General features: G+C 38.7%; 1 protein-coding gene across 1 annotated transcript in view; it reads left to right on the top strand.

Annotated features, from left to right (window-relative positions):
• DNAH11 (dynein axonemal heavy chain 11) overlaps window positions 1-25,053 on the top strand; it is a 369,705-nt gene that overhangs the window by 58,349 nt on the left and 286,303 nt on the right. The window contains exons 15-26 of the mRNA XM_027539949.1: window positions 1,593-1,925; window positions 2,779-3,033; window positions 3,118-3,287; window positions 3,519-3,741; window positions 8,240-8,356; window positions 8,467-8,553; window positions 14,798-14,956; window positions 15,847-15,930; window positions 17,315-17,473; window positions 20,138-20,260; window positions 20,967-21,089; window positions 23,445-23,669. Of these exons, the coding sequence (XP_027395750.1) occupies window positions 1,593-1,925; window positions 2,779-3,033; window positions 3,118-3,287; window positions 3,519-3,741; window positions 8,240-8,356; window positions 8,467-8,553; window positions 14,798-14,956; window positions 15,847-15,930; window positions 17,315-17,473; window positions 20,138-20,260; window positions 20,967-21,089; window positions 23,445-23,669 (2,058 nt within the window). The remainder of the gene's footprint in view (window positions 1-1,592; window positions 1,926-2,778; window positions 3,034-3,117; window positions 3,288-3,518; window positions 3,742-8,239; window positions 8,357-8,466; window positions 8,554-14,797; window positions 14,957-15,846; window positions 15,931-17,314; window positions 17,474-20,137; window positions 20,261-20,966; window positions 21,090-23,444; window positions 23,670-25,053) is intronic.

Genomic DNA, 25,053 nt, shown 5'->3' with positions numbered 1-25,053 from the left:
TACTGTGACGTGTTGCAAAGAACCCTGCTTTGAGGAGTCAGGAGGCCTGGCTTCTAGTTCTCATTCCTATTAATGGGATGCTGGATGCATTTTAGGTCTTTGTTTTATACCTTCAAGATGCAGAGCCTGAACTCTTTAAGATAGTCTTTGAGGATTTTTTTCACCCCTTTGACCTCTGTACTTCTTTCTGGTTTCCGCAGTGGAGACAGGACTGCTGTGCACAGCTGTCTGGGGTGTGTACTGCCCAGCTCCAGCGGTGTGGGTCATATACAACACACAGATGTGAATGCTTCCACCTGGGTGGTGGAAAAGACAGCATCCCTGAAAACAGCAGTTCTTAAATTTGTTAGAACGCAAAAAAAAAAAAAAAAAAAAAGAACAACCCTCAAAAACTTGCTAATTCCTGCCCTGCTTTATCAGGATTGAGAGTCACCTCTGTAATTCTGATTCTTGCCTGTAGCACACACCTTTGAATCCTGGATCATATCTCCACAGTGGTGAATAATCAAAGAAAGCATAATCTACCTTATAATCAGCTGTTTTGCTATCATCTTTTCTCTGTGTCCCCCTTGGTAGCTCAGATGGTAAAGAAATCTGCCTGCAATGCTGGAGACCTGGGTTTGATCCTTGGGTCAGGAAGATCCAAGGATGGCAACCCACTGCAGTATTCTTGCCAGGAAAATTCCATGGACAGGCTGTCGTCCAGAGGGTCACAAAGAATCGGACACGATTGAGTGGCTAACACACTTTCTCTGTGTCACAGTAGCTTCTGTCTTCTGCATCTATTCTCTGGCCTGTATAGACTTCAGCCTTTGCCACTCAGAAGGTACCCCTGGAACCAGCCTTGTTGCTCACCTGACCTTTTCAAATCTCTGTCCCTCGACCTGCTACACTGTGCCCAACCTCTAGTCTCCTTAACCGTGTCCAGGTCTGGGCTGTTGTGCCCGTTGACCCACCCATGGGGAGATGTAGAAGTTGAATTTGATGTTATTAAAGCACAAAAGGAGGTTGGACTTCCCCAGGTCAGTGTTTCCCAAGTTGAGTTAGTATTATTCCTCCAGCTGCTCATACGTGGGTGGCCCAAAATAATTTTGTGTTTGAAGACAATCAGTTAAACCAGGTTAATGGACTTTAACATAAGTACAGTGCAAGTCCCCAAAAATGGCCTAGAGCACATCACCCTATGCTGACTTAGTGATCTCTGGTTACCCCAGCACAGTGTTCTCCGGCCGACTGGCTGGATGGGGGAACTTCATTTACAGGAGAGGGCCTGGAAGGTCAAGTCTCAGACCCCATCCATCTAGGATGTTTTGGGAAATAGTGTAGTTTTTGTGTGTATTTGTAGGTAGCAGTCTTCGTAATGATTTCTCCTTTAAAGAATGACTTTTGAATGTATTTTATAGATAAACTAAGTGTTACAAAATCCTGCTTAGGTCATTGCCATCTGGCTTAAGATTCTACAACTAAGCATTTGAATGTTTCTATGTTGTACCCCCAAATGCAGCCCCTTTAATGTACTATTTAAATGAACAGCTTTCATTTTTATACTCACTGTTGTCTATACTGATCTATTAATACTTGTCTGTTGGTAGGAAAATAGGAAGCTGTTCAGAGCCAATCCTGCTCTGGATGCCTGGAAGATTTATGTAGAATTCATTGATGACATCGTGGTGGAAGGCTTTTTTCAAGCAATAATGCATGACTTAGACTTCTTCCTGAAGAACACAGAGAAACAATTGAAACCTGCACCATTTTTTCAAGCACAGATGATCTTAATGCCCCCAGAGATTCTGTTTAAGCCTTCTTTAGAAAGAGAGGCTGGAGATGGCTTCTATGATCTGGTGGAAGAAATGCTGTGCAGTAGTTTCAGAATGTCTGCCCAGATGAAGCGAGTAGCAGCACATCTGGAAACAGAAAACTACCAGGTATGCTCTTTGTAAATAGGTATTATGCTTATTGTTAATTATATGTACATAATAGATTAAGAGCTTATACATGCATTTATTAATAGTGATACTGAATACTGAATGCAGAAAATAGAATACAGAGAGATCAAGGAAACTTAAAAGGAAACAAATTCTTTAAAAAGTTTACATATTTTTAAAAGTTCAACATATTTACATATATTTTATCCAATTTTGCACATATGTTTAGAGTTACAAACAAATGCAAAGCTAATTCCAAAGCTTTTATTCTGAATATACTTCAGTTTTGAGTTCTAGTGTTTTCTGTATTCTGATGTTCACACTTCTTTGCTGTATTTATACCAAGTATGGTTAATTTTATTTGTAACTAACCTAAAAGCAACATCCTGTGAGCTGATCCTTAGGCAGCCAGGAAAATCAGGAATTTTAGAACAGCCTTTTAAAACGGGATAAAGCCACATGAAAGAAAGCACTTCATTCTTGATATATAAACGCAAAAGAGAAAATATTAAGAAACAATATTTCAGATGAAAAGGCAGAAAAGTATAGAGATTGCAACTTCCCTGAATTCAAAACAAATGTGCTTACGCAACTACCCAGATATTTGAATATGTAATGCCCATACAAATATATGTATATTAATGACAATTATTATTATAAAATTAGCTTTTATATTAATGATTCAAAATTAATTGGGATAATGAGCATAAAGAAAGAAGTTGGGAAAGGCAACACAGTTTTTTATCTTACTAACTATTCTCCTTTTGAAGACTGGCCTTGGAGAACGTTAGGCTGCACATAATTGAAAGAACACGGTTGAGTTTTGTAAATGCTTGGCTCTCCTGTTGTTTAGAGTGATGTGGACAACATGCTGGGCCTGGCAGAAGGTAGGCAGGAGATCATGAGGAGAGTAGCAGACGTTATCAGCAAAGTCTTGGACTTCAGAAACACCCTGGACACGTATGCTTACCTCTGGGTAGAAGACCGAGCCGAGTTCATGAAGCACTTCCTTCTATATGGCCCTACTGTGTCGGCTGAGGAGATGGAGCCTCATGTGAATGAAGAGGTCCCTGAACAATCACCAACACTTGAGCAGTTCAAAGAACAGGCAAGGAAAACCCTAAGCAGTCAATCTAGTTTCTGGGTTTTGACTGAGTTGTTGCACAGTGACTAATTTTTTTTCTAATTATAGATTGACATTTATGAGGCCCTGTATGTTCAGATGAGCAAGTTTGATGACTTCAGGGTGTTTGATAGTTGGTTCAAGGTGGACATGAAGCCTTTTAAAGTGAGCTTGCTGAACATCATCAGGAAATGGAGCTGGATGTTTCAGGAGCATCTTTTGAGATTTGTCATTGACAGGTAGCCCTTTGTGTTTTGGCATTTGGAATTATAACTTCTTATACCTGACTGCTTCTTAAAACTGATGTATTAATTTTAAGAGCATTAAAATTGCCAGTTTTATAATACAGTTAACAAGCATTTACTTAGGTAAATACTGAAAATAAGAATCAGTCAAAAGCCTTATTCTTCTAAGTTTTAATGAGTTTAATTTGTGTTTGTATATGTGTATGTACATACATGTCTTTATAGCCTGAATGAGCTACAAGAATTTATAAAGGAGACAGATGCTGGACTTCAGAGAGAATTAAGTGAAGGCGATCATGATGGTTTAGTTGACATTATGGAGCATCTTCTGGCTGTAAGAAGCCGACAGAGAGCTACTGATGAACTCTTTGAACCACTGAAAGAAACCATCACACTCTTGGAAATGTATGGCCAGAAGATGCCTGAGCACGTCTATACTCAGCTAAAGGTGAGTGTAGTGGTAAAATAGTCACGATTACCATAAACTGAGCACCTCCTGTACCCACATTCATTCTTCACGTGTACTCTCTTAGGACTCCTCGTAGCAACATATTCTGTAGATATTAATGTTTCCATTTTACAGCTTAGGAATCTGAAGCTGAAAGGGACTTAATAATTTTCTCAGGGCCACTCAAGTAATGAAGCCAGGACATACAAATCTAGGGGTATTTCATGCCCAAATCCTTGCTCTGCATGGCTGTGCTTCACCATCTTCACGTTCAGGTAATAAGAGAGTCTCTCAAGGACTTTTTTGGGGTTCTTCTTATATCTTCACTTTCCCATGTGAAATGAACTCCAGCTCTCTTTTTCATCTAAAATTGCCTATCAGTTGGGAACTGTCCTAGTCTTTGGAAACAAATCGTGGACATGTTAATAAAGAATAAATAAAGCCCAATTTGGATGGAGAAATCACTGTTTCCTAAGCAGGGTTTCTGTGTCACCCTGCTCTTTCTATGTTCTGGATTGACTTGGCTGCTGTGTGCCAAATGGTGTACAAAGTCTTTGTGCTTACAACTGAATTCATGAATAAAAATCTCACCATTGAGATGCTATTCCCATGTTCATGTTGAAGTTCTATAGATAGTTTATGTATTTGCATCATCTACCAGCTTCCAGGACGGCTTTATGTTTGACTGGGTTTCAGTCATGTGATCAGTTTCTGCATTAAGAAAAAAAAACAAAAACTTTTTATTGAATTCTGTCTAGTTCAGTGATTAGAGCATGGAGCTCAAACTAGGATTTCTTTTTTGGAAATCCATCTCATATGTTTGTCTCAGAGCATGCTTCCTCTTCAGTACAATATCCCTCAAGATCCCTCACTTGTAACATTTGTCTATACTGTCTCCGATTCCCCATGTTTTTTAAAAAAACTGAGGTGAAATTCACAGTTCATATAACGTAAAAGTGACCGCTTCAAAATGTGTGGCATTAGTACATTCACAAGGTTGTGTAACCACTGGCTCTATCTATTATAGTTTCAGAACATTTTCATCGCCTTCAAAGAAACTCCATGTCCATTAGTGGTCATTCCCCACTACCTGCCCTCAGTCCGAGGCTACTGTCAATCTTTTCCTGTCTTTATGGATTTATTTATTGTAGGAACTTCATATAAGTGGTTTTATACAATATGTGACCTTCTGTGTCTGGCTTTTCTCACTTGGCAGATGTTTTTGAGATTCATGAACATTGTAGCATATATCACTGCGTCATTCCTGTTTATGGCTGAATGATGTTCAGGTGTGTGTGTGTGTGTTTCATCTTTTGGCTGTTGTGAATAATGTTGCTGTGGACATTAGTGCAAAAGTATTTGAGTACCTGTTTTCATTCCTTTTTTGAAAAAAAATTAAGAGTAGAATTACTGGGTCATGTGGTTTCTAAGTTTAACTTTTTGAGGAACTGCCAAAATGTTTTTCACTTCTGCTCCCTTTTATAGTCCACACTTTGTTTTGTGAAGACTCACTGCAACAATGTATTTACAAGTGATCTGTTGGCTACAAAGAATTACTGTATATGAATTATTAAATTTTAAGTAAAATCTGTCTCTAAAAGAAAATCTAGTTTGATTTGGAGTGAAAGGCAATGTGGATAGATAATATATAACAAGAGTGAGAGATTAAATAATTATGGCAGAACACACTGTGCGTGTTTGTTTTTAGGAAGATTAGGATATTCTTTGAGTCAGATCTTGAACCTTAAAATATGTCATATAGAGAAACCAGCATTTTAAGGAACTGATAGGCAATTTGGGTCATGGCCTCCAGAATTTGTATTATAAAAGTTTGGCTCACACTTTGCTAAAGCTAGGTCCCAGTCATTTCTGTTGTCATTTTTAAGTCTTTGACAAATTTTCCTGACACATATGACACCTTAAATACATTGTTCAACAATAAGTTAATGAGGAAAGTATAAGTGGTGATGGAGACATGTTTGATCAAGTCACTTAGTTCTGACTGTTAGTTTTTTTATGAAATGGGGGTTCATATATTTAATTTTAGTGCTGTGGTCTGGTGAAAGATTTAAAATTCTTTTATGCATTTTTTAGCTTACATGCTTTCTAATGGACTCTTACGTTTCCAAGATGAATAAAAGCAAATGTGGTATTCTGCTTTTTTTCCTATAAAAATAAGTTTGACTCACTACTTACAGTTTTGGCAATGTTGAAAATACTAAGCTTTTCAAGATTTCAAAAGTGAACCACACTTTTAGCTCTGTGTGCATCTCGATGCTGGTAATTCATGCTGATAGGGGAAAATATAAGATTTATAGGCAGTTCAAGTTGCTTGTGGGGGATAACAATGTACCAGATTTGTTTTAATTGAAGCCATTTGTGAGAGTTACTTTTTCTCCTTCATAATCATTAGTGGTCATAACATTTCCCCAAACTTGCCTGTGCTTAGTTTGATGCTTAAAACCCCTGGGCATGGCTGTGTTTTCATACTCTATCTACAGTATGCTCTGAAGCTGGATTACACCTGTAATCTATAGATTTTTTTTAAGTCCCTTCCCTGTTAAGAAACCTTCATTGACTGCCCCTAGCCTCAGAATTGGAGAAGGCAATGGCACCCCACTCCAGAACTCTTGCCTGGAAAATCCCATGGATGGAGGAGCCTGGTGGGCTGCAGTCCATGGGGTTGCAAAGAGTCGGACACGACCGAGCAACTTCACTTTCACTTTCCACTTTCATGCATTGGAGAAGGAAATAGCAACCCACTCCAGTGTTGTTGTCTGGAGAATCCCACGGACAGGGGAGCCTGGTGGGTTGCCGTCTATGGGGTCACATAGAGTCGGACACGACTGAAGCTACTTAGCAGCAGCAGCAGCAGCAGCCTCAGAATCCTGCCCAGTTTCCATAGAGCCCACATTCTCACTCCATTCTGCACTGGAAATCTTACAAGATATTGAGGGATCTCCCCCTCATCTCTCCCTGTTGAAATCCACTCATTGCTGTGAGCCTGTGATGCAGTGTCTCCTCCTTGAGTGAACCAGTATCAGCTAGACTTTGGAGGTCATCTAATCTATTGGTTTTCAATGACAGTTTACTTTTTATCAAGCGGAAGCTTCTTTGGTATCCGCAAGTACAAAGCAGATAGCAGCAGGTCTAGTGTAGCTGAAGAAGGTTAAGAAACCTGAGCTCACCGCTGAGACTTCTTCAAGTCTTATCTCCCATGGCCCTGAAGGGACTCCATGAAACTTTTAGGTTCTGTGGGGTCAGTTGGAATTGCAGAGTGAGACCATGTACAGATGAGGATGCAGAGTTTTGTTGAGAAGGATGGAAAAACAAGACGAAAAACAGGTAGCTTTAGAGCCCACGTCTCTTAGCTCCTGGTCTGGTTGAGTATTTCTGTCATGACGACTTGTTGCATTTTAATTTCATAACACCTCCTGATGGAAGTTAACACCTTCTGTCATGAAAAAAGTTGTTTTGTGTGCCTCTCCTTCACACTGACAGATGATATAACAATATCTGTCTAAAGCATATGTTTTATCTTTGTAGCCCTCCTCCACCACTCAGATACAGTTTATACTTAGCACAGTGCACTTTCCATAATTGACAGTTACTGAATCATTTATCAAATATGTATCAAAGGTTACAGAATAGTCTTTAAAACCTTTGATTTTTGTACTTCAGATACGCAAGTAGAGTCCCATCACCGTGGGTGGTTTTGTGTGACAAAATAATTTCAGTGTCCTGGGAGATGACCCAGACAAACAATGCTTTCTTAGTCTGGACACAAGGAATGCTTTTCAACAGCAGTTACACAGGAGGGCTCTTCAAAGAAAGTAAGTTGCTGTTGCTGTTTGCATTGTAGTCAGGACAGCAGAGTTGAGTTGCTACCTGAACAATTTATGACTGCTTTATCCTCCATCAACTAGGAATTAACCTTCCCTTCCCTTTGCCTCATCTTACTTTGAAAATCCTTGTCATTTACAATTAACCCAAATGTTCAAACTCTCCATCCAGAGCGAGTACAAACACAGCTTTGGGAGTCAGAGGAAAATGAAGGACAAGACTGATTCGTATTTTCATCTCTGCCCCACCAGATCCAAAACATCTTTTTTTCACTGGCTAAATGTGGCTCCATTTCTAGGTGTTAGATCAACCAAGTCATTTCCAGAGCACTTAATCTTGTTCCCTCAGTAGCAAAATAATTTGGTAATTTGTGTCTTATTTTGAAAACATTTTGATTTATGCCAAGGTCAGTTTCAGAGGACAGCCTGGTTTGTGCTTGGAAGATGTGACTCCAGAGGTGCAGTGTGTCAGCCTGGGATTCAGCCTGGTTCTGAGCCTTTTAGTCATTTTAATCTTTGGGGTGTAAACTCCATCTCTCATGCAAGAATGAAAGGATGCCATGGGTGAGCGGAGAACGATTAGGATAGTCTAATCCTGTGGAGCTGGTCTGTTTTAGGTGCTGCAGTGATTCCCATTTGCACCTTTGTTTTTGCAGGAATTACCTGAAAGATGGGAAACTACCAAAAAGATTGCAGCAGCTGTCAGACACGAGGTCTCACCTCTCCAAAACGCAGAAGTCTCCCTCATAAGGAAAGCGTGTGTTTTGTTTGATGTAAGCTAGCTAACAAAGATGTTTTGTTGTTGTTTGTTTAAGAAAGGTTTTATAAGACTGGTTGAAGCTGTTTGTTTGAGATTCACTTTGTTTTTTTCTGCCTTCATCAGGAGAAGCAGGCAGAGTTCAGAGAGAGATTCAGATTCTATGCGCCCCTTCGTTTTAATGCAGAAAATCCATATACAGTACTCGATAAGGTAATGTGATTGCAGTGATCTTGTGTGTTATAATAGCTGTTTTAAAAAAGAAATTGGGCACTGAGATATTGCTGTATTTTACCTTAGTTTTGCAATTAGTTATGGGTTGAGAATTAGCTCTATAAAACCCAGTTATAAATCATTTTCCCCAAGTAAATTATATTGTGATTTAAATCATGTCTCCCCAGAATGCTGTTATCATCAAAGTACTCATACTAATGAAACTAACAACTACTATTATTTTTTAAACACTTTATATGTCAAGAACTTTGTTAAGCATGTTACATACGTTATTTATTTCAGTTCTTGCAATATCCCTATGATATAGCTTCTATTCTTTTTTTCAGATAAAGATATAATCATGTATAACTGAGTAACTTGTTGGAGATAACACAGTTAATGACAGAATCAGTGTTAAAATTTTAGCTGTTTATTTTTTTAAAAGATGAGAAATATTGACCAGTGTGCTATTTCCTATGTGATACTTGGTTCATAATTCTTAATCTTAGTAAGAAAAGTCCTTACTCTTACTTACTCTTCCACCCGCCTCTGATTTATGTCTTTGCCTCATTCTACACTTTTCTTCTTTAGGCTTGATTACATGTCCTCAATCTTACTCCCAACTGCACACTATATATGTCTCCATGCTCACTCCCCAAATATATGTTATGTGGTTTTCTGGAGGTGGCTAGTGTTTTAGGGCCTTTCAAGTGAATGCCCATAACTTATTCTTAATTCTGGATACAAATATTATTGAGTCATTCAATCCTAGTTCATAATGAGCTACTTTATCATAGTTGACTATAAGAACGTATGTAACTGGCAGATAATCCAAAATGGTACATAATTCATGAGGCTTAAAAAAACATTTTAAAATTTTATTAGAAAAATTATATCTTTGTTTCTCTAAGAATTCTTAACCTAGCAGCCTAACTGATGACTTTGAAGCTTAGATTCAAGGACCGGGAGTTTTTCTGGGTTCATGTAGGCTGCCATCCTGACTTGACTTCATGCCGGAGATAGTCCTTAGTCCTTTTGTTGTTGTTGAGTCGCTCAGTCATGTCAAATTTTCTGTGACCCCATGGACTGCAGCACGCCAGGCTTCCCTGTCCTTCACTATCTCCTGGAGTTTGCTTAGACTTATGTCCATTGAGTCAGTGATGTCATCCATTTAGTTCCCTGTTGTCCGCTTCTCCTCCTGCCTTCTATATTTCCCAGCATCAGGGTCTTTTCCAGTGAGTCAGGTCTTTGCATCAGATGGCCAAAATAATACTCCTTAGACTCTTGTAAGGCTTGAAGCTGACATGGTTTTTTACTTCTCTTTCCAAATTTTGGTTTGAATTTAGTTTTAACTGCTTTCAACCATTCATTAAACACCATTCTATATAGCATGAGTTCTTTTCTTTCACTTGGCTGAGGGAAAGTGGTTAATACATTCACTGAAAAGGGAGTAGGTTAGAATATTCTAATACTGTTAGTTTTTTTTTAAGATTATACCTACATTGCGGGTGGTCTCAGCAGATTGGACGGGGAGATGTTTTTCCTTGACTGTGCGCTGTGTGTAAACATTTCCTGCAGTTATCATTTATTGAGTCTTACCATTTTCCTGCTATACTATAACACCATATAGTTACGTATTTAAAAGTCAGTTATCTAACTTTGCACCTATAGAATATGTTGAGGATTTATACAAAGTTTTGAATATAGTAGGACTCGGTTACTTTTATCTTGAAGTCATTTTTTTATGTGTTTGTTCAACAAGCGTGCCTAATGTTTATGTAACTAGCTTTAACCCAAGTCAGGTATATGCTTGTTCTGGACTGACATGGTAGGTCCCAGTACTCAAGGCACTTCACTCCAAAAGATGGAAACCATTGACCCACCAGGAACAAGGGGAGTAGTGTGGTACATCTCTCCTTTTATAACCAATTACTGGGAAATTTATATTATGTGCTATTCTTTCTTCATAGCCAAAGATACAGTGAACAATTGAATTAAAATAGTTAGGTTTATATTTCTAGGAATAATTAGTATAACTAATAGGGAAATAATTAAAAATAAATAAAACGGCTGTTGACTCTGGGGAGTGTGGTTGACTAGCCATTTCGAAAATCCCTCTTTTATAGAACAGATGCTGAAACATGTCCACAAATAAATAATTCTAAATCTATTGCTGAGTTCCCAAGAAAACAAGAGAAATCTTTAAAGGGCAGGAAAATAGAGTAGCTGAAACCAGGATGGAAAGCAGAGGGAAACATAAAAGCCTGTGCTGCTGTAGGGGCAGATCAAAGTACCAGAAGTCTAGAACTTTGTAATTAGCCCTTTCAAGGCAAAGGAGGAGATCCTTTTAAGAGGGCTTCCCTGGTGGTTCAGCTGGTAAAGAATCCACCTGCAATGTGGGAGACCTGGGTTTGATTCCTGGGTTGGGAAAATCCCCGAGAGAAGGGAAAGGCTACCCACTCCAGTATATTCTGGCCTGGAGAACTCCATGGACTGTATAGTCCATGGGGTTGCCAAGAGTCGGACACAGCTGAGCAACTTTCACTTTCACCCTTAATGAGAGGGTGGTCTGGGAAAATCTGCAGCCTGCAGGGAGCCTTTGAGATGACAGTCTTTGCTCAGAATAGGGTGAAAAAACAGAGAAAAGGATCCTCTGGGAATTGGTAAACATGGGCCTGTTCTCCCAAGAATTGTGGTTCAGTTTTGTTCTACTCTGATAGTTAAGGAATTTCCAGGTCATGAAACTGAGATGGTTACAAATAGTTCTTAGCACACAATAGAAGCAAATCCAGATCTCCTCTGCATAGAAGAGAATAAAGTGATCTTATTCTAATCTCTTCAGGGGCCCAACAGATTAAATTTAGTTAAATTTGAGTTTACGGTAAAATAAACACACCATCATGCATAAGGGCCAGCAGAAAGAGCAAACGACAGATACAGACACATATAAAATGTCAGATATTAGAAAACGTTTATTGGGACTACTCTGGTGGTCCAGTGGTTAAGACTGGGCTTCCACTGCAGGGGGCCTGGTTTTGATCCCTGTCGGGGAACAAAGATGCCACATACACATAAAAAACAACTCAACATTTATTATGGAAATAAAAGGTAATATTGAAAAAAATAAGCAAGTTCTCAGTTTTGAGACTATCAAAAATGATCAGCTGAGTTTGAAAAAGGACCAGGGACTTACGGGAATGAAAAATAAAATTATTTTAAAAGACACAGCTCAGTAGTGGTTAAGGAACTAGTTAAATTGAAAAGAGGATTAGTGAAATGCAAATGACATTGGAAGGAATCACTTAGAAGACAGCACATAGGTGAAAGGAGATAAAAAATACAGAAGAGAGAAGAGATACAGAGTAAGAAGTTAGAATGATGTCTAACTTTTCTACTCAGACTTCCTGGAAGAGAGAATAAGCAGACTATTAGACAAGCAGTGGAGATAGAGTAGCTGGGATTTTTTTTTTTTTTAAGAACTGGTCAAAGCATGAATCAACTGATTGATGATATTCACTGATAAAGGTTAAATACAAAGTCAACATCTGGACACATCACAATGAACTACAAAATACCCATGGCAAAGAGAAAACCTTTAAAGCATGCAGATAGAAAAGACAGATTATCTGTTAGAAGTGATACCTGAGGTAAGAGCATATTTGTCACCAGCAACAATGGAAGCTGGGCGATAGATGGTTTTTTCCCAATTCTCCAGTGTAAAATTATATTTCAGTAATGAGTATATTTAAGGTAAACAAAAGCAGAATGCATCAACCATCAACAAATCATTGCTGAAATGACTTCCAGTATGTATATTCAAGAAAAGAGAGGACAAACAAAGCCAAAATTGATTCTCAGAAAAGACTAATTATATTGACAAATCCCAGGTGGAATTAACAAAGGGAAAAAAGAAAAATCCACAATTCTAGGAATAAATAGGGAATGGCAGTACAGAAAGAGCAAAAATTCAAAAGATCATCAAATATAATCAATAAAATTTAAGCAAAGTGGATACATTTTTGGAAAAACATAACTTACTAAAACTGTCTCAAGAAATAACATACCTGATTAGTCCTATAACTATGAAAAATTAACCAATAGGAAAATAAAAATATAAACCATTAGTTTAAAACAGAATAACAGGCTCCGATGGGATTATAGGTTAATTCAAGGAGCTTTCTGGAAATAAACCTCATTCATATGCTTCCAGAGCCCAGAAGAAGAATGAACACTCAAAAATTGCTCTATGAAGCATGTCTTATTTTTGTGAAAGGACAATATGAGAAAGGAAAAATTATAAGCTGTTCTTTTTTCTGTACACATAGATACAAACAAACTAAACCAAACCTAATCAAATAATCCATATAAATTGGTTGGGTTCATTCCAGGAAAATGTTTAATTTAACATTAGAAAATTAATATAATTCATCATATTAATAGATTAAAAGAAAAGTCATATAATCATCTTAAGAAATGCCAAAAGATCTTTAGGTATCATTCAACATTCACTTATGATAGACACTCTATCCTTTTGACCCATTAAAGGATAGCAAAACTCTATTTATAAAGACATTTTTACCAGAGCACATAAAAATCCTAGTAGCATTAGTGTTAATGGTGAAATACAGAAAGGACTATCAGCAGTAGAATAAATTAATTGTAGTGTATTCACACTGGGTAGTGCTATAAAGTGGTTGAAATGAACTTAATACATACTTTTCATGAATATGTAGAAGTACCTCAAAAATAAAATATATCAAAATTCTTAATATATAGTGTTCATATAAATTTCCAGCCATAAATTCTAAGAGTTTAGCATTTGCAGTACAAACACATGTAGTGAAAATATTATAAAATCAGTGATGTTAAATAAAAATTTAGTGATTTTGTTTATAGTGGGAAAGAGAAGGATAAAATTAAGGTCATTAAAAGTTATTAGTAATAAGTATTTCCTAAGCTGGATGGTGTGTACGCCCATAGCCAGACCCCTTTTTATGTGTATGGACTTTTCCCTAACATTTGTAACACTAAGAGAATTGCAGTTAATGTTTATAACATGTTTATAAAGGTATAACACGTAAAAATGAAACAACTTACATCATGCAAGAGTGCTAATATTCTAATTTGCGTTGCAAGAAATTAAGAGAGTTGCAAGCTGATAAATGATTAACTGTGGGTATTTAAAGTTAAGAAAAGAAACTCAAAAGACCTAAAGTAATAGAATTGTTGGATATTGAGAGAAGGTTGAGAGAAAATATAAAGTAGAAAAGCAACATTAAATCCTTTGTTTGCAAACCCAGTAAATCTGTAATGTCCAAACTTGATAAATCAATAAGCACAACCTGTGCAGAGAACTGAGAACTAGAGAAACAGCCTCCAGAAGAATGGGAGTGAGGGCCTTGGGTTTCCAGCTTTTCCTGCATGCACGCTCTTTTGTACTCTTTGCACTTGACCATATTAAGACACTGGTATGTTAATAAAAACTAAAAGTGAGAATTGGCTTATCAAAAAAAAAAGAATTGGCTTATTAAGAAAGAAAAGAGTCAGCTTATATTCGGTGTAAAACATAAACTGTTGTACATTGGAAATTTTTCATGGGTGTGCTCCGTCTCATCAGTCATGTCCAACTCTTTGTGACCCAATGGAATGCAGCCCACCAGGCTCCTCTATCCGTGGAGTTCTCCAGGCAAGAATACTGGAGTGGGTCGTCATGCCCTCCTCCAGGGGATCTTCCCGACCCAGGGATGGAACCTGTGTCTCTTATATCTCCTGCATTGGCAGGCAGGTTCCTTACCACTAATGCCACCTGGGAATATTTTGTGTATTGATAATCTCTAGGACATTCTTTAAATTTGAAGGTTGTTTTTTATTTTTAAGTGATTTATTCTTCAGTGGAAGCTTCTAGCACCACCTCTTTTGCTCCCCAGAAAAGTCCCCAGCTGTATGAGGAAAATAAAGAGGAAAATTCGTATTCATAGCAATTTGATACCAGAGCACATTTTGCTGAAATAGTGTATGGGGAAGGTATTGATATCATTATTGTATTTACTGATAGTCTACTCTAGCTTTTTGAGTAGCTGTGAGTTTGCTCATCTAAAGCCTTCTTACCAATAATTATACTTCAGATTTCTCTTTCTTTTAAAAATCGAAGTTGTGAATGTTAATAGAACCAGAACACTGTGGCTTCTCTTCTCTGGCAGCTTGTTGGATATTAAGTGTGTTTGTGTTTCTGCTTTCTCCTCAGGCAAATCAAGAGCTTGAGGCATTAGAAGAAGAGATGCTGCAAATGCAGGAATCTACTCATCTTTTTGAAGTGGCTCTTCCAGAGTACAAACAAATGAAGCAGTGTCGCAAAGAGATAAAATTGCTCAAGGGGCTCTGGGATGTCATTATTTATGTTAGAGTAAGACACTGCTTGTTGAAAACATGCGTGTTTTTTTTTTTTTTTTCTTTTAGTATTTTTTTTGTATAAATATACAATTTTTAGTGTCTGTGTAATTTTATAATATCTTAAAATATGTGATTGTTAAACTTTGTCCCAGAATTGGAGTTCCTATAACTTGTTAGTTGAAGATTCTTCTCTGAATTATTAGTGGTTTTTGTTTTCAGTTCTCAATGAAACTTGGTATGAGTCTCAAGTCCTTCTAGAGGGTTCTATAGAATATAAATAATGAATATATGTTGCACTCATATGGTCATCTCTGCATACAAACTCACATATACACCCATGCTTGTACTTATATATGTGTGCATATATAAACAGGCCTGGCTAAAAATAATTTGTATATTGCTAGTTAAGTTACAGACTTAAGTATAAAAATAAGTTCTAGGGAACCAGGCATATTGCAATATGTGTTATACAGGATTTTCTTTGAAGTTAGTTGAAAGCCATATAGAAATACATTTATAAGAAACTCACGAGAGTTTTGGCTATAATGGATGAAGGTTTTCTTCCAAAAGCTTATCTTATATGTAGAATTATAAAAATATGATATTTAATGGTAACATTATTTATCAATTCATTCAGACTACTCAGGATTAAATGATAATGATGGTATGTGTATGGAATTTGCCATTGCTTCTAGAAATTAGTGTATCACAATGTTTTAGCCTTAAGTTTGACATGTTCTGGTAACTTTTTTGTTTTGGTGTTAGGGAAGCTTTGACAGATGCAGTTAATACTTAAGTAATTGACTTTCCCCTGGATGATGGAGCTGCAGTTTATATATTTTGCTGTGGAGACTTGCTTTCACCAAATGTTGTTGACACTTTTATCTGCTTGTGCGTTTTCAGAGAAGCATTGATAATTGGACTAAAACCCAGTGGAGACAGATTAATGTGGAGCAGATGGAAGTAGAACTCAGAAGGTTTGCCAAGGCAAGTTCCATAACTGTCTGTGATGACGATTTATCTTCCTCTGCACCACCTCCTTCCATCTTCCCTAACCTAGAATCTGCTGTGTTGGGCCGCATGTCCTTATTTACTTCAAACAGGATGATTTGAGACAGGAATTTTTTCCCCACTCTAGCCAGTTGCACTTCTAATCAGGCCTGCCTTTCTGTGAATGAGTGGATAAAAGCATATTAGGGCTAATGAATTGATGAGCAGCGGCTATACTCAGGCACTCTCTGTAGCTGTTTAGAGTAAAAAAGAGGTGAAGAGCAGGGCTGAGGGGTTAGGCGTATGAAACTGTTGAATTCTTTACTTAGCAACTGTAAGTGTATTGTATCTTCAAAGGTACCTTTTGATTGTGGGCTTTGGGGCAGCTCATTGGGGTAACCTGTGGAAATACATGAAATATTATGATCTTTACTCTTACTACCTACTTTGATATCACAGCGGGGCTCAATACAACAGAACTCAGCTTCTTTGAATATTGTGTTTTGGTATCTAATCCCTGCTGTCCTATGCCCGCTAAAGAAAGTAAAGCCTCTTTGAATAAAGCCAAATGCATAGCAGTGAGAGTCTGGGTCTTTTGCTCTCTTCTTGCCCCAGAATGTCCTTGCCCAAATTCATTCCTGTGTTGCACTCCAACCAGCTCTTCCCATCTTTTTCTCCCATTTTCTCCTGGTCCAAGAACCCTAACTAAAATGTCCCATCATTCTTTTGGATAGCATGGGGTCACTGTGCTCCTCATTGCTCACTTTCCTGCCTGTGTCCTTTACCATTGCACGGTCTCACTGCAGACTTATACTGAAACTCCCAGCTGAAACTCTTTTGCTTTTTTTCCTCTAAGTAGCACTGTCCTTTTGTACTGAAATTGTTACTTTATTTTGGGTTTTCTCATTCAAAATTGTTGATATTGTTCCATGAGCCAAGAAGACAGTCAAGTCAAGGACCCTATTTGAATGTCTTAAAGTTATTGAAACAAGTCAGGTCTTTGGAGGAAGGTCTTAGCAATCCAGTAACGATATCAGTTTCCTGCATGTTTATGTTTCTAGAGGAAACTTTCTTCATTCACATGCCCTGTAGACTCTATTATTTCACTGCATTTAATGACCTGTGGGTTTCCACATGGGACATCCAATTGGAGCCTGTGAATAAGAAGCCAGTGTATCTAGGTGTCTTGTACATAGTGCACTAGTACATGAGTGAGTGGATATTTTTCTTTTTTATCTGGTTTTAGTCCTTAATCTATGAGCTTAAACATGTTTACTCTCTTCCTAATCCAGGAAAAAGTACACATACTTTTTTATAGGAGGCAGATTATAAGGTATATTACTATATGCAAGAGCTGGGTTGTTTTTTCACTTTCCTTTAGGAAATCTGGTCTCTGGAGAAGGAGGTTCGCGTGTGGGATGCCTACTCAGGCCTGGAAGGCACAGTGAAGGACACAATGACCTCTCTGAGAGCCGTTGCTGAGTTACAGAGCCCTGCCCTCAGGGACAGGCATTGGCACCAGCTGATGACGGCCATTGGGGTCAGTGTCCTGGGTTTCATTAACTGAATATTTTTGTGACATGTTATTCCTTGGTTCATATCATTCATCTGGGATGAAGTGGGATTTGGGAGAAGGTCTCTGATGAGATGTAAGAGGTCAGTCTCCTTGAGATGTGACAAAGGACTGGACGTGCAGAGTTCCTGGTTTCAGCCTCTGCTGCTATAGACTAACTGTGTCATTCCCCCACACCTGCCCAGCTCATGTGCTGAAGCCTGAATCCCCAGTGTGACGGCATTTGGAGATGGAGTACTTGGGAGATGATTAGGTCATGAGGGTAGAACTCTAGTGAATGAGGTCAGTACTTTTGTAAGGGGACAAAGGCCCCAGAACTTTCTACTCTCTACCATGTGAAAATAAAACAAGACAGATGTCTGTTAACTAAGAAGGAAGCCTTCACCAAGAACCCAATGAAGCTGGCACCCTGATCTTGGACCTGTAGCCTCTAGAACTGTGAGAAATAAATGTTTGTTGTTTAATCCCCCTAGTCTATGGTGTTTCGTTAAAAGCAGACAGAAGTAACTAAGACACCCCCCTCCCCCCGCCACTTTTATCTCTTATTGGCTATATGACCTCACACAATACACTTAACCTTTCTGTATTGAGTTTTACTTTTTATTAATAAAATGAGATGGATGCTGTCTACTCTTATACATCATGTGTATCTTGTAAGAATCAAGTAAGATAATGTGAAGGCATTTTATAGAGCAGGACATGGCTGCAGAAAATCTTATATTTAGTGGACAGGGTGAAAGACCACAGAAGTGAATTTAGGAGGAGAGAGAATTTGGAAATAGTCATCCCCTCCCACAATTCATTTAATAATAGTGTCGTGTTTTGTTTTGATGGTCTTGATTTTATTGCAAAATATAGAATTATTTCTCATGTGTCCATGCCACTTGAGATTATGTTTTCTTTCCCTTCTAAATCTTTTTAAGAGCAAATATACCAACCTTACATTTTATTTTCTGGGGAAGGTGACCTTCATGAATTTAAAATATATTACAGGCAGCCTGATGTGCTTGTTTTCTGCTAGGCACACGTTGTGGAAAAAGGCTCTCATGATTTGAAGACAGAGTTTGCAGAGTGGGGAAATTGAGGAGAAGCTCAGCCTGGTGAAGTGGGGTCGGCCTAGGCTTTATTGGTCCAACCCTAGCACCTCTCTGGGATCCTGGGCCAGTTACTTGCTCTCTGTACCTCAGTTGCCCCTTCCATGAAATACAAGTAATGCTATAGCGCTCCTGTGCAGACTTGGTGAACGCACAGGAGATGAGATTACGTATAGACCTAGCATGCAGCAAATCCTCAGTAAATGGTCCTTGAAGCTGTTATTATAGTACTTTCCAGAGAATCTTTTAGACATTGCATATTTAGACTTCATAGTTGATGACTATGGTCTTTGAGAAAATCTTTATTGAGTCTCCCAACATGGTATGTAGACTGTATGTCCCTACTCCCCACCCTCTCCTCACATTTCCTCTAGTGAGCTTTCTCCTCACCACAGGCTCTTACCTGTACTATGCCTTTCTGCAAGCTGGAAAAAGATGTCTTCTTGGCAGACAATTTAGAAAAAGGCATCTTCCTCTAGGCTGCTCTGGGGCATCAGAGCAGTGACTAGATCCAACTTCCGGTTGTCACCTATTCACTTCCAGTTGTCCATATTCACTGTACAAACCATGCAACTAATCAGGGGGCCCTGTGACACATCCCTGCTCGTTCCTCCTGTAAGACAGACCAGACTCCCATCAGCTCTGGAGTGAGGTCAAACATGATGCAGAAGTAACTAACTCATCTGGTTTGCTCAGGACATTTTAGGTTTTAGCCAAGGAAGCACCCGGTCCTGGACACACAGGGCTGTTTAGTCATCTTGTGCAGAGAGGCAGATGGAGATCAGCAGTGTTACAGACTGGGGAGAGCCAGAGAAGACTTCAGCTTCCAAGAGGGAGGGACTGGATGTTAATAGGAGAAGTAGGAGTGGAAACCATGTAGTGGGGTCAGCTCTTCATTTGTGAAGGACATGGGCATAGTTCACAATTGTGAAGGACTTTGGGCACTTAGGAAGAGCTGAGAGCTTCTTAGCGAATACTGGGGTGGGGAACTCACGAGATGATGAGGAAACGGGAATGACTTTTTTCACGTGGTAAATATGAATAATGACAGTATGAGTAAGAATAATTATTTTTTGCCAAGGAACTAAGATTAAATCAATGATAAAACTAGGTTAAATCATGAAAGCAACTGGGAATTATGTTCAGTGAATAGAATACTTAGAAGACAAATGATCTACTACAGGATTCCTGGGATTTCAACTAAATTATAATAAATGAATAATGTGATTCTTTTTAAATTTGGGTTTTGTGGGCAAAGGAGATAACAAATGAGCTGACAAGGGAAGGTTATGAAACAAAAGGAAGTAGTATAGTGTGAACTTGGCCTAAACCGCAGCCCTCGCTTCCGGTGGATGAAGCCTCCGTAACTGTGAGCCAAAAGGCAGTGTCTTTGGTGGTTCACACGTTTCAGAACTTGACATGTACTCAGCTGCTGACTTGAGTATATTTAGCTCTGATTCAGTCCTCTGGCCATTAGGTAAAAGGAACCGTTAATATATATGGAATCAGTCCTACCTTTTTTTTTCTTCCTAATCAGGTCAAATTTTCCATAAACGAAGCCACAACTTTGGCAGATCTGTTAGCCTTGCGGTTACACCAAGTGGGAGAGGCTGTCCGAAGCATCGTGGACAAAGCAGTGAGAGAGCTGGGGACTGAGAAGGTCGTGTCCTTGGGCTGTTTCTTTTTACCCTGGGCTAATTCTGTGACTGGCATGCGAGCAGACTGGGGAGAAGGCCGTAGGCCCTGTGTGGGGACACGTCTCCCAGCAGGAAAAAGATTCCTTCTCAGCCATAGTAAATGTGTAAAACAAGAGTTGACCCAGTTGATGATGACAATTATAGCAAAAATCGCTTATGTGTCATTTACTTGGTAGCAAGTAAACCTCTCCATGCTTTATACTAATTCATTTAATTCTCTGAGGATTATGCCTGTTCTACAGATGTGGAAACTGAAATGTCGAGAAGTGATTAGCTTACCCAGTTTCATCAAGGGAACTGGGATTCACATTCTGGCGCTTAGAGCACTGCCTATCCTGTGCTGGCTAATTTGTACATAATACCTATCAGAACTTGAAGATAACTTTTTAAGCCCCTTCCTGCTCTGGCATTCCACTTCAATAAAGGATATAAAATTCAAATCCAGTAAAAATGTGATATTGGTGTGATGCTGTTCTTTTATGTGATTAAATGCATTCTTGAAACCTCAACACCATGAATTATTTGAAGGAAAGAAAATTGAAGCCAAAGATATCCCTCTGTTAGTTTTTTAAAAATTGTAAAAACAGTTTTAAAAATTTCATATGATAGTCAAGGTATTGGTTCTAAATCAAACTTTCGTGCACATAACTAAATGCTGTTGATGTCTAGGTTATTACTGAAATCAGCCGGACCTGGGCAACCATGGAGTTCTCTTACGAAGTTCACTATCGGACAGGCATTCCATTACTGAAGTTTGATGAACTATTGTTTGAAACTCTAGAGCACAACCAAGTAAGATGGATGTTTTTCTTATAGACCTTTCTTTTAAATTATGATTTTAGGCTTTTCCAAAGTTCCAGTACTCCTTCTTCATTCATTAGACATCTGCTTGTACCAGATACTAGGCATAGTACCATTTGGGTTCAAAAGGTATGAACACTTGTTCTCAAGGAACTTGTCCTTGAGTCAGGAGACAGAGAAGGATTCCAAAAAGTCTTGCAAGGTGGTGGTACTTGTGCTAAACCTTGAAGGATGCGCTGGTATTCAAGAATGATGATCAGAGAAGAGTGATATATGCAAAGAGGACAGTGTCCCCTTTTAACGGCCTCTTGGAATGCCAAAAAGTACCTGACATTCAGAGGTAATTTAAAGAATTTGGTTTCCTTAGAATAAAGATTTTCTTGATAAGAATAATGAAAAATAAGGTTGGAGAGACAGACCAGAATGCAGCCTATGTGGTCTTGAGTTTTAAGAGGATGAGTTGGCATCTCTTTGGACATGAGAGATAAGAAAGGTGAAATAATAACAGTGGTGTTACTATTATTAGACATAAGGCACTTAGGAAAGAACCTGGTCTGAGAGATGATGCTCTGTTATTTCTGATGTATTTAAAGTGAGGGACATTGATGTGAAGGTGGAAAGTCAGACCCAGACCTCAGTGCAGAGGTTCAGTCTAGAACTGTATGTTGGGAGGTCATTGTTGGTATCATGAGAATTGATGAGCTAGATAATGAGAGGAAAAGAGGATACACTAGCCAAGAACAGTAGGGAAGGGCTGCATTTGGTCAGTGAGAGAAGGAGACATAAAGGAGGCAGAGAGTGAGAATGATCGGAGACATAGTGGAAAAAGGATACTGCAATATCTTAACAATCATGGGATAATATTTTCCACCAAAAAAAGTCAGTATTATGGAAACAACCTAAATGTCAATTGATGGATGAATGGATAAAAAAGTGTGTGTGTGTGTGTATGTATGTATATATATATATGTGTGTATATATATGTGTGTGTGTGTGTGTGTGTGTGTGTATAAAAGGGACTGTTCAACTGTTAAAGAGAAATCCTGCTGTTTGTGACCACAGGATGGATGTTGAGGGCATTATGTGAAGTGAGATAACTCAGAAACAACAAATACTGTATGTTCTGTCTTATATGTGGAATATAAAAAAGCCAAACTCATAGAAGCAAACAGTAGAATGGTGATTACCAGGTGCCGGGGCTTTGGGGAAGAGGGAGATGTTGGTTGAAGGGTACAGACCCCTAATAAGTTCTGGACATCTATTATACACTGTGGTTGACTATATTATATCGAAAGTTATTAAGATAGTAGGTCTTAACATTAATGTGCTAATGTTAACACACATGCATGCTCACACACAAAAGGTAATTATATGGGGGGACACGAGCATGCTTAGTCATGTCTGACTCTGTGACACCATGGATTGTAGCCTGACAGGCTCCTCTGTCCATGGGATTTCTCAGGCAAGAATACTGGAGTGGGTTGCCATTCCCTTCTCCAGGGCATCTTCCTGACCTAGGGCTCAAACTAGGGTCCCCTGCAACTCCTGCCTTGGCAGGTGGATTCTTTTACAACTGAGCCATGGATAGAGGTATTAACATTATTGTGGTAACCACTTCATAATATATACACACATGTATCAAATCATCACATTGTATGCTTTAAACTTACAGAGCATCTGAGTCTCAACAAAGCCAGGGGTGGCGGGTATAGAAAGAGTCAAATGTATTAAATACTTAAGAGGTGAAGGAGAATAAGAAGAGGTTGTTTGACTCAGTGACTTCCTGAGATTTCAGTGTCAAAAAATAGGGGGAGTGTTTGAGGATCTGCATGGTGTTAAAGCAAGGCTTAATGTTAGGACAGCTGCAAAGTTTGGTAGTAAATTCAAAGGGGAGGTAAACAGAGCCTGAAGGCTTAGCAAGCTAGAGGGAAGTTTGTTTTATATTTTTAATATTGAAGAAAAAAAAACCCCATAACTTTGGAATGATTAGTAGGCAGAGACCATGGGGAGAGTGAAGGAGGATGAAAGAATGAAGTTTAATTCCTAAAACTGCACCGTGGTGCCCAATATATTTTCCTGCCTACAAAGAGATACGTGTTTGTCTTGTAGAAGACGTATTACATGTAGTTGCTTATGTTTATCTTCTTCCTTTTAAAAACAAAACCATATTAGTGTGAATATGCCATTACTTCACTAATTTAGCAAGTGCTTACTGAATGCTTGTTCCACATTTTGCTTGCTTGGTCTTAGGAATCCAGCAATAAAAAGAAGCGATATAGTCCCTCCCTCCTGGTGCTCATAGATTACTAATTTAGATGTTATTGCACATTCTTTGCCTTCATTTAGGTTCAGTTACAGACTCTGCTTCAAAGCAAGTATGTGGAATATTTCATTGAGCAAGTCATAAGCTGGCAAAACAAATTAAACACAGCAGACTCGGTCATCTTTACTTGGATCGAAGTCCAGTGCACTTGGTCTCACCTAGAAAGCATCTTTGTTTGTTCAGAAGATATTCGAATCCAACTTGTAAAAGATGCTCAGAGATTCGACAGAGTAGATGCTGAATTTAAGGTTCGTGCAAGACAGGCTATTTTCTATCCTAACAACTTTTTCCAAATAATATAAAAGCCTTGTAAAGAGACATCTTTTTCTAAATAACGTGAAAGCCTTTATAAAAAGAAACATAATTTGCGTTGTTGAACTTATGAAATCTATATATGTAGTCAATATTTGCATTTCAGGAGACAAAAGTTAGGAAACTTTTCTGTGTGGCGGGTCAGAATAAATATTTTAGGCTTTGTGGTTGTATATGATCTCAGTCACAACTACTCAGGGCCACCTCTGTCATGCGAAAGAAAACACAGACACAACATAGACACATGCGTGTGGCTGGCACCAGTAAAACTTTTATAGACACCAAAACTTGAATTCCATAGTATTTTTGTATGTTACAAAGTATTAGATTCCTTTGATTTTTTTGAACTAAAGATGTAAGCATGAATGGATGTTGTCTTAACTCTGTGCTATACAAAACCAGGCAGCAGACCCGATGTTTCCCACAGACCATGAACTGCCTACCCTGCAGTAAGGCCTAGGAGACAGGTTCACCTTCCTGACGTAGGAGACTAGGGAGGGGAAGCCAGTAACAGAGTTACACTATCAGTTATTGCTTTGTTTCATAAGAGCCACAGAGAATACACACAAGTGTTAGTCACTCAGTCGTGTCTGACTCGTCGTGACCCCATGGACTGTAGCTGGCCAGGCTCCACTGTCCATGGGATTCTCCAGGCAAGAATACTGGAGTGTATTTTCCTTCTCCAGGGGAGCTTCTGAAATAGGGATCAAACCCGGGTCTCCTTCATTGCAGGCAGCTTCTTTATTGTCTGAGCTACGAGGGAACCCCCAGAGAATAGACGGTGGGGTAATATAATAATAAATGATTTGAGAGACTTTAAGCAGAGAATACACAGAAGAACTGTACAAGAAAGATCTTCACGTCCCAGATAATCACGATGGTGTGATCACTGACCTAGAGCCAGATATCCTGGAATGTGAAGTCAAGTGGGCCTTAGAAAGAATCACTACGAACAAAGCTAGTGGAGGTGATGGCATTCCAGTTGAGCTCCTTCAAATCCTAAAAGATGATGCTGTGAAAGTGTTGCACTCAGTATGCCAGCAAATTTGGAAAACTCAGCAGTGGCCATAGGACTGGAAAAGGTCAGTTTTCATTCCGATCCCAAAGAAAGGCAATGCCAAAGAATGCTCAAACTACTGCACAATTGCACTCATCTCACATGCTAGTAAAGTAATGCTCAAAATTCTCCAAGCCAGGCTTCAGCAATATGTGAACCATGAACTTCCAGATGTTCAAGCTGGCTTTAGAAAAGGCAGAGGAACCAGAGATCAAATTGCCAACATCTGCTGGATCATGGAAAAAGCAAGAGAGTTCCAGAAA

This window comes from Bos indicus x Bos taurus, chromosome 4 (assembly GCF_003369695.1).
Source record: "Bos indicus x Bos taurus breed Angus x Brahman F1 hybrid chromosome 4, Bos_hybrid_MaternalHap_v2.0, whole genome shotgun sequence".
In the NCBI taxonomy this organism is placed as follows: domain Eukaryota; kingdom Metazoa; phylum Chordata; class Mammalia; order Artiodactyla; family Bovidae; genus Bos; species Bos indicus x Bos taurus.
This window is presented reverse-complemented; position numbering and strand designations above follow the sequence as displayed.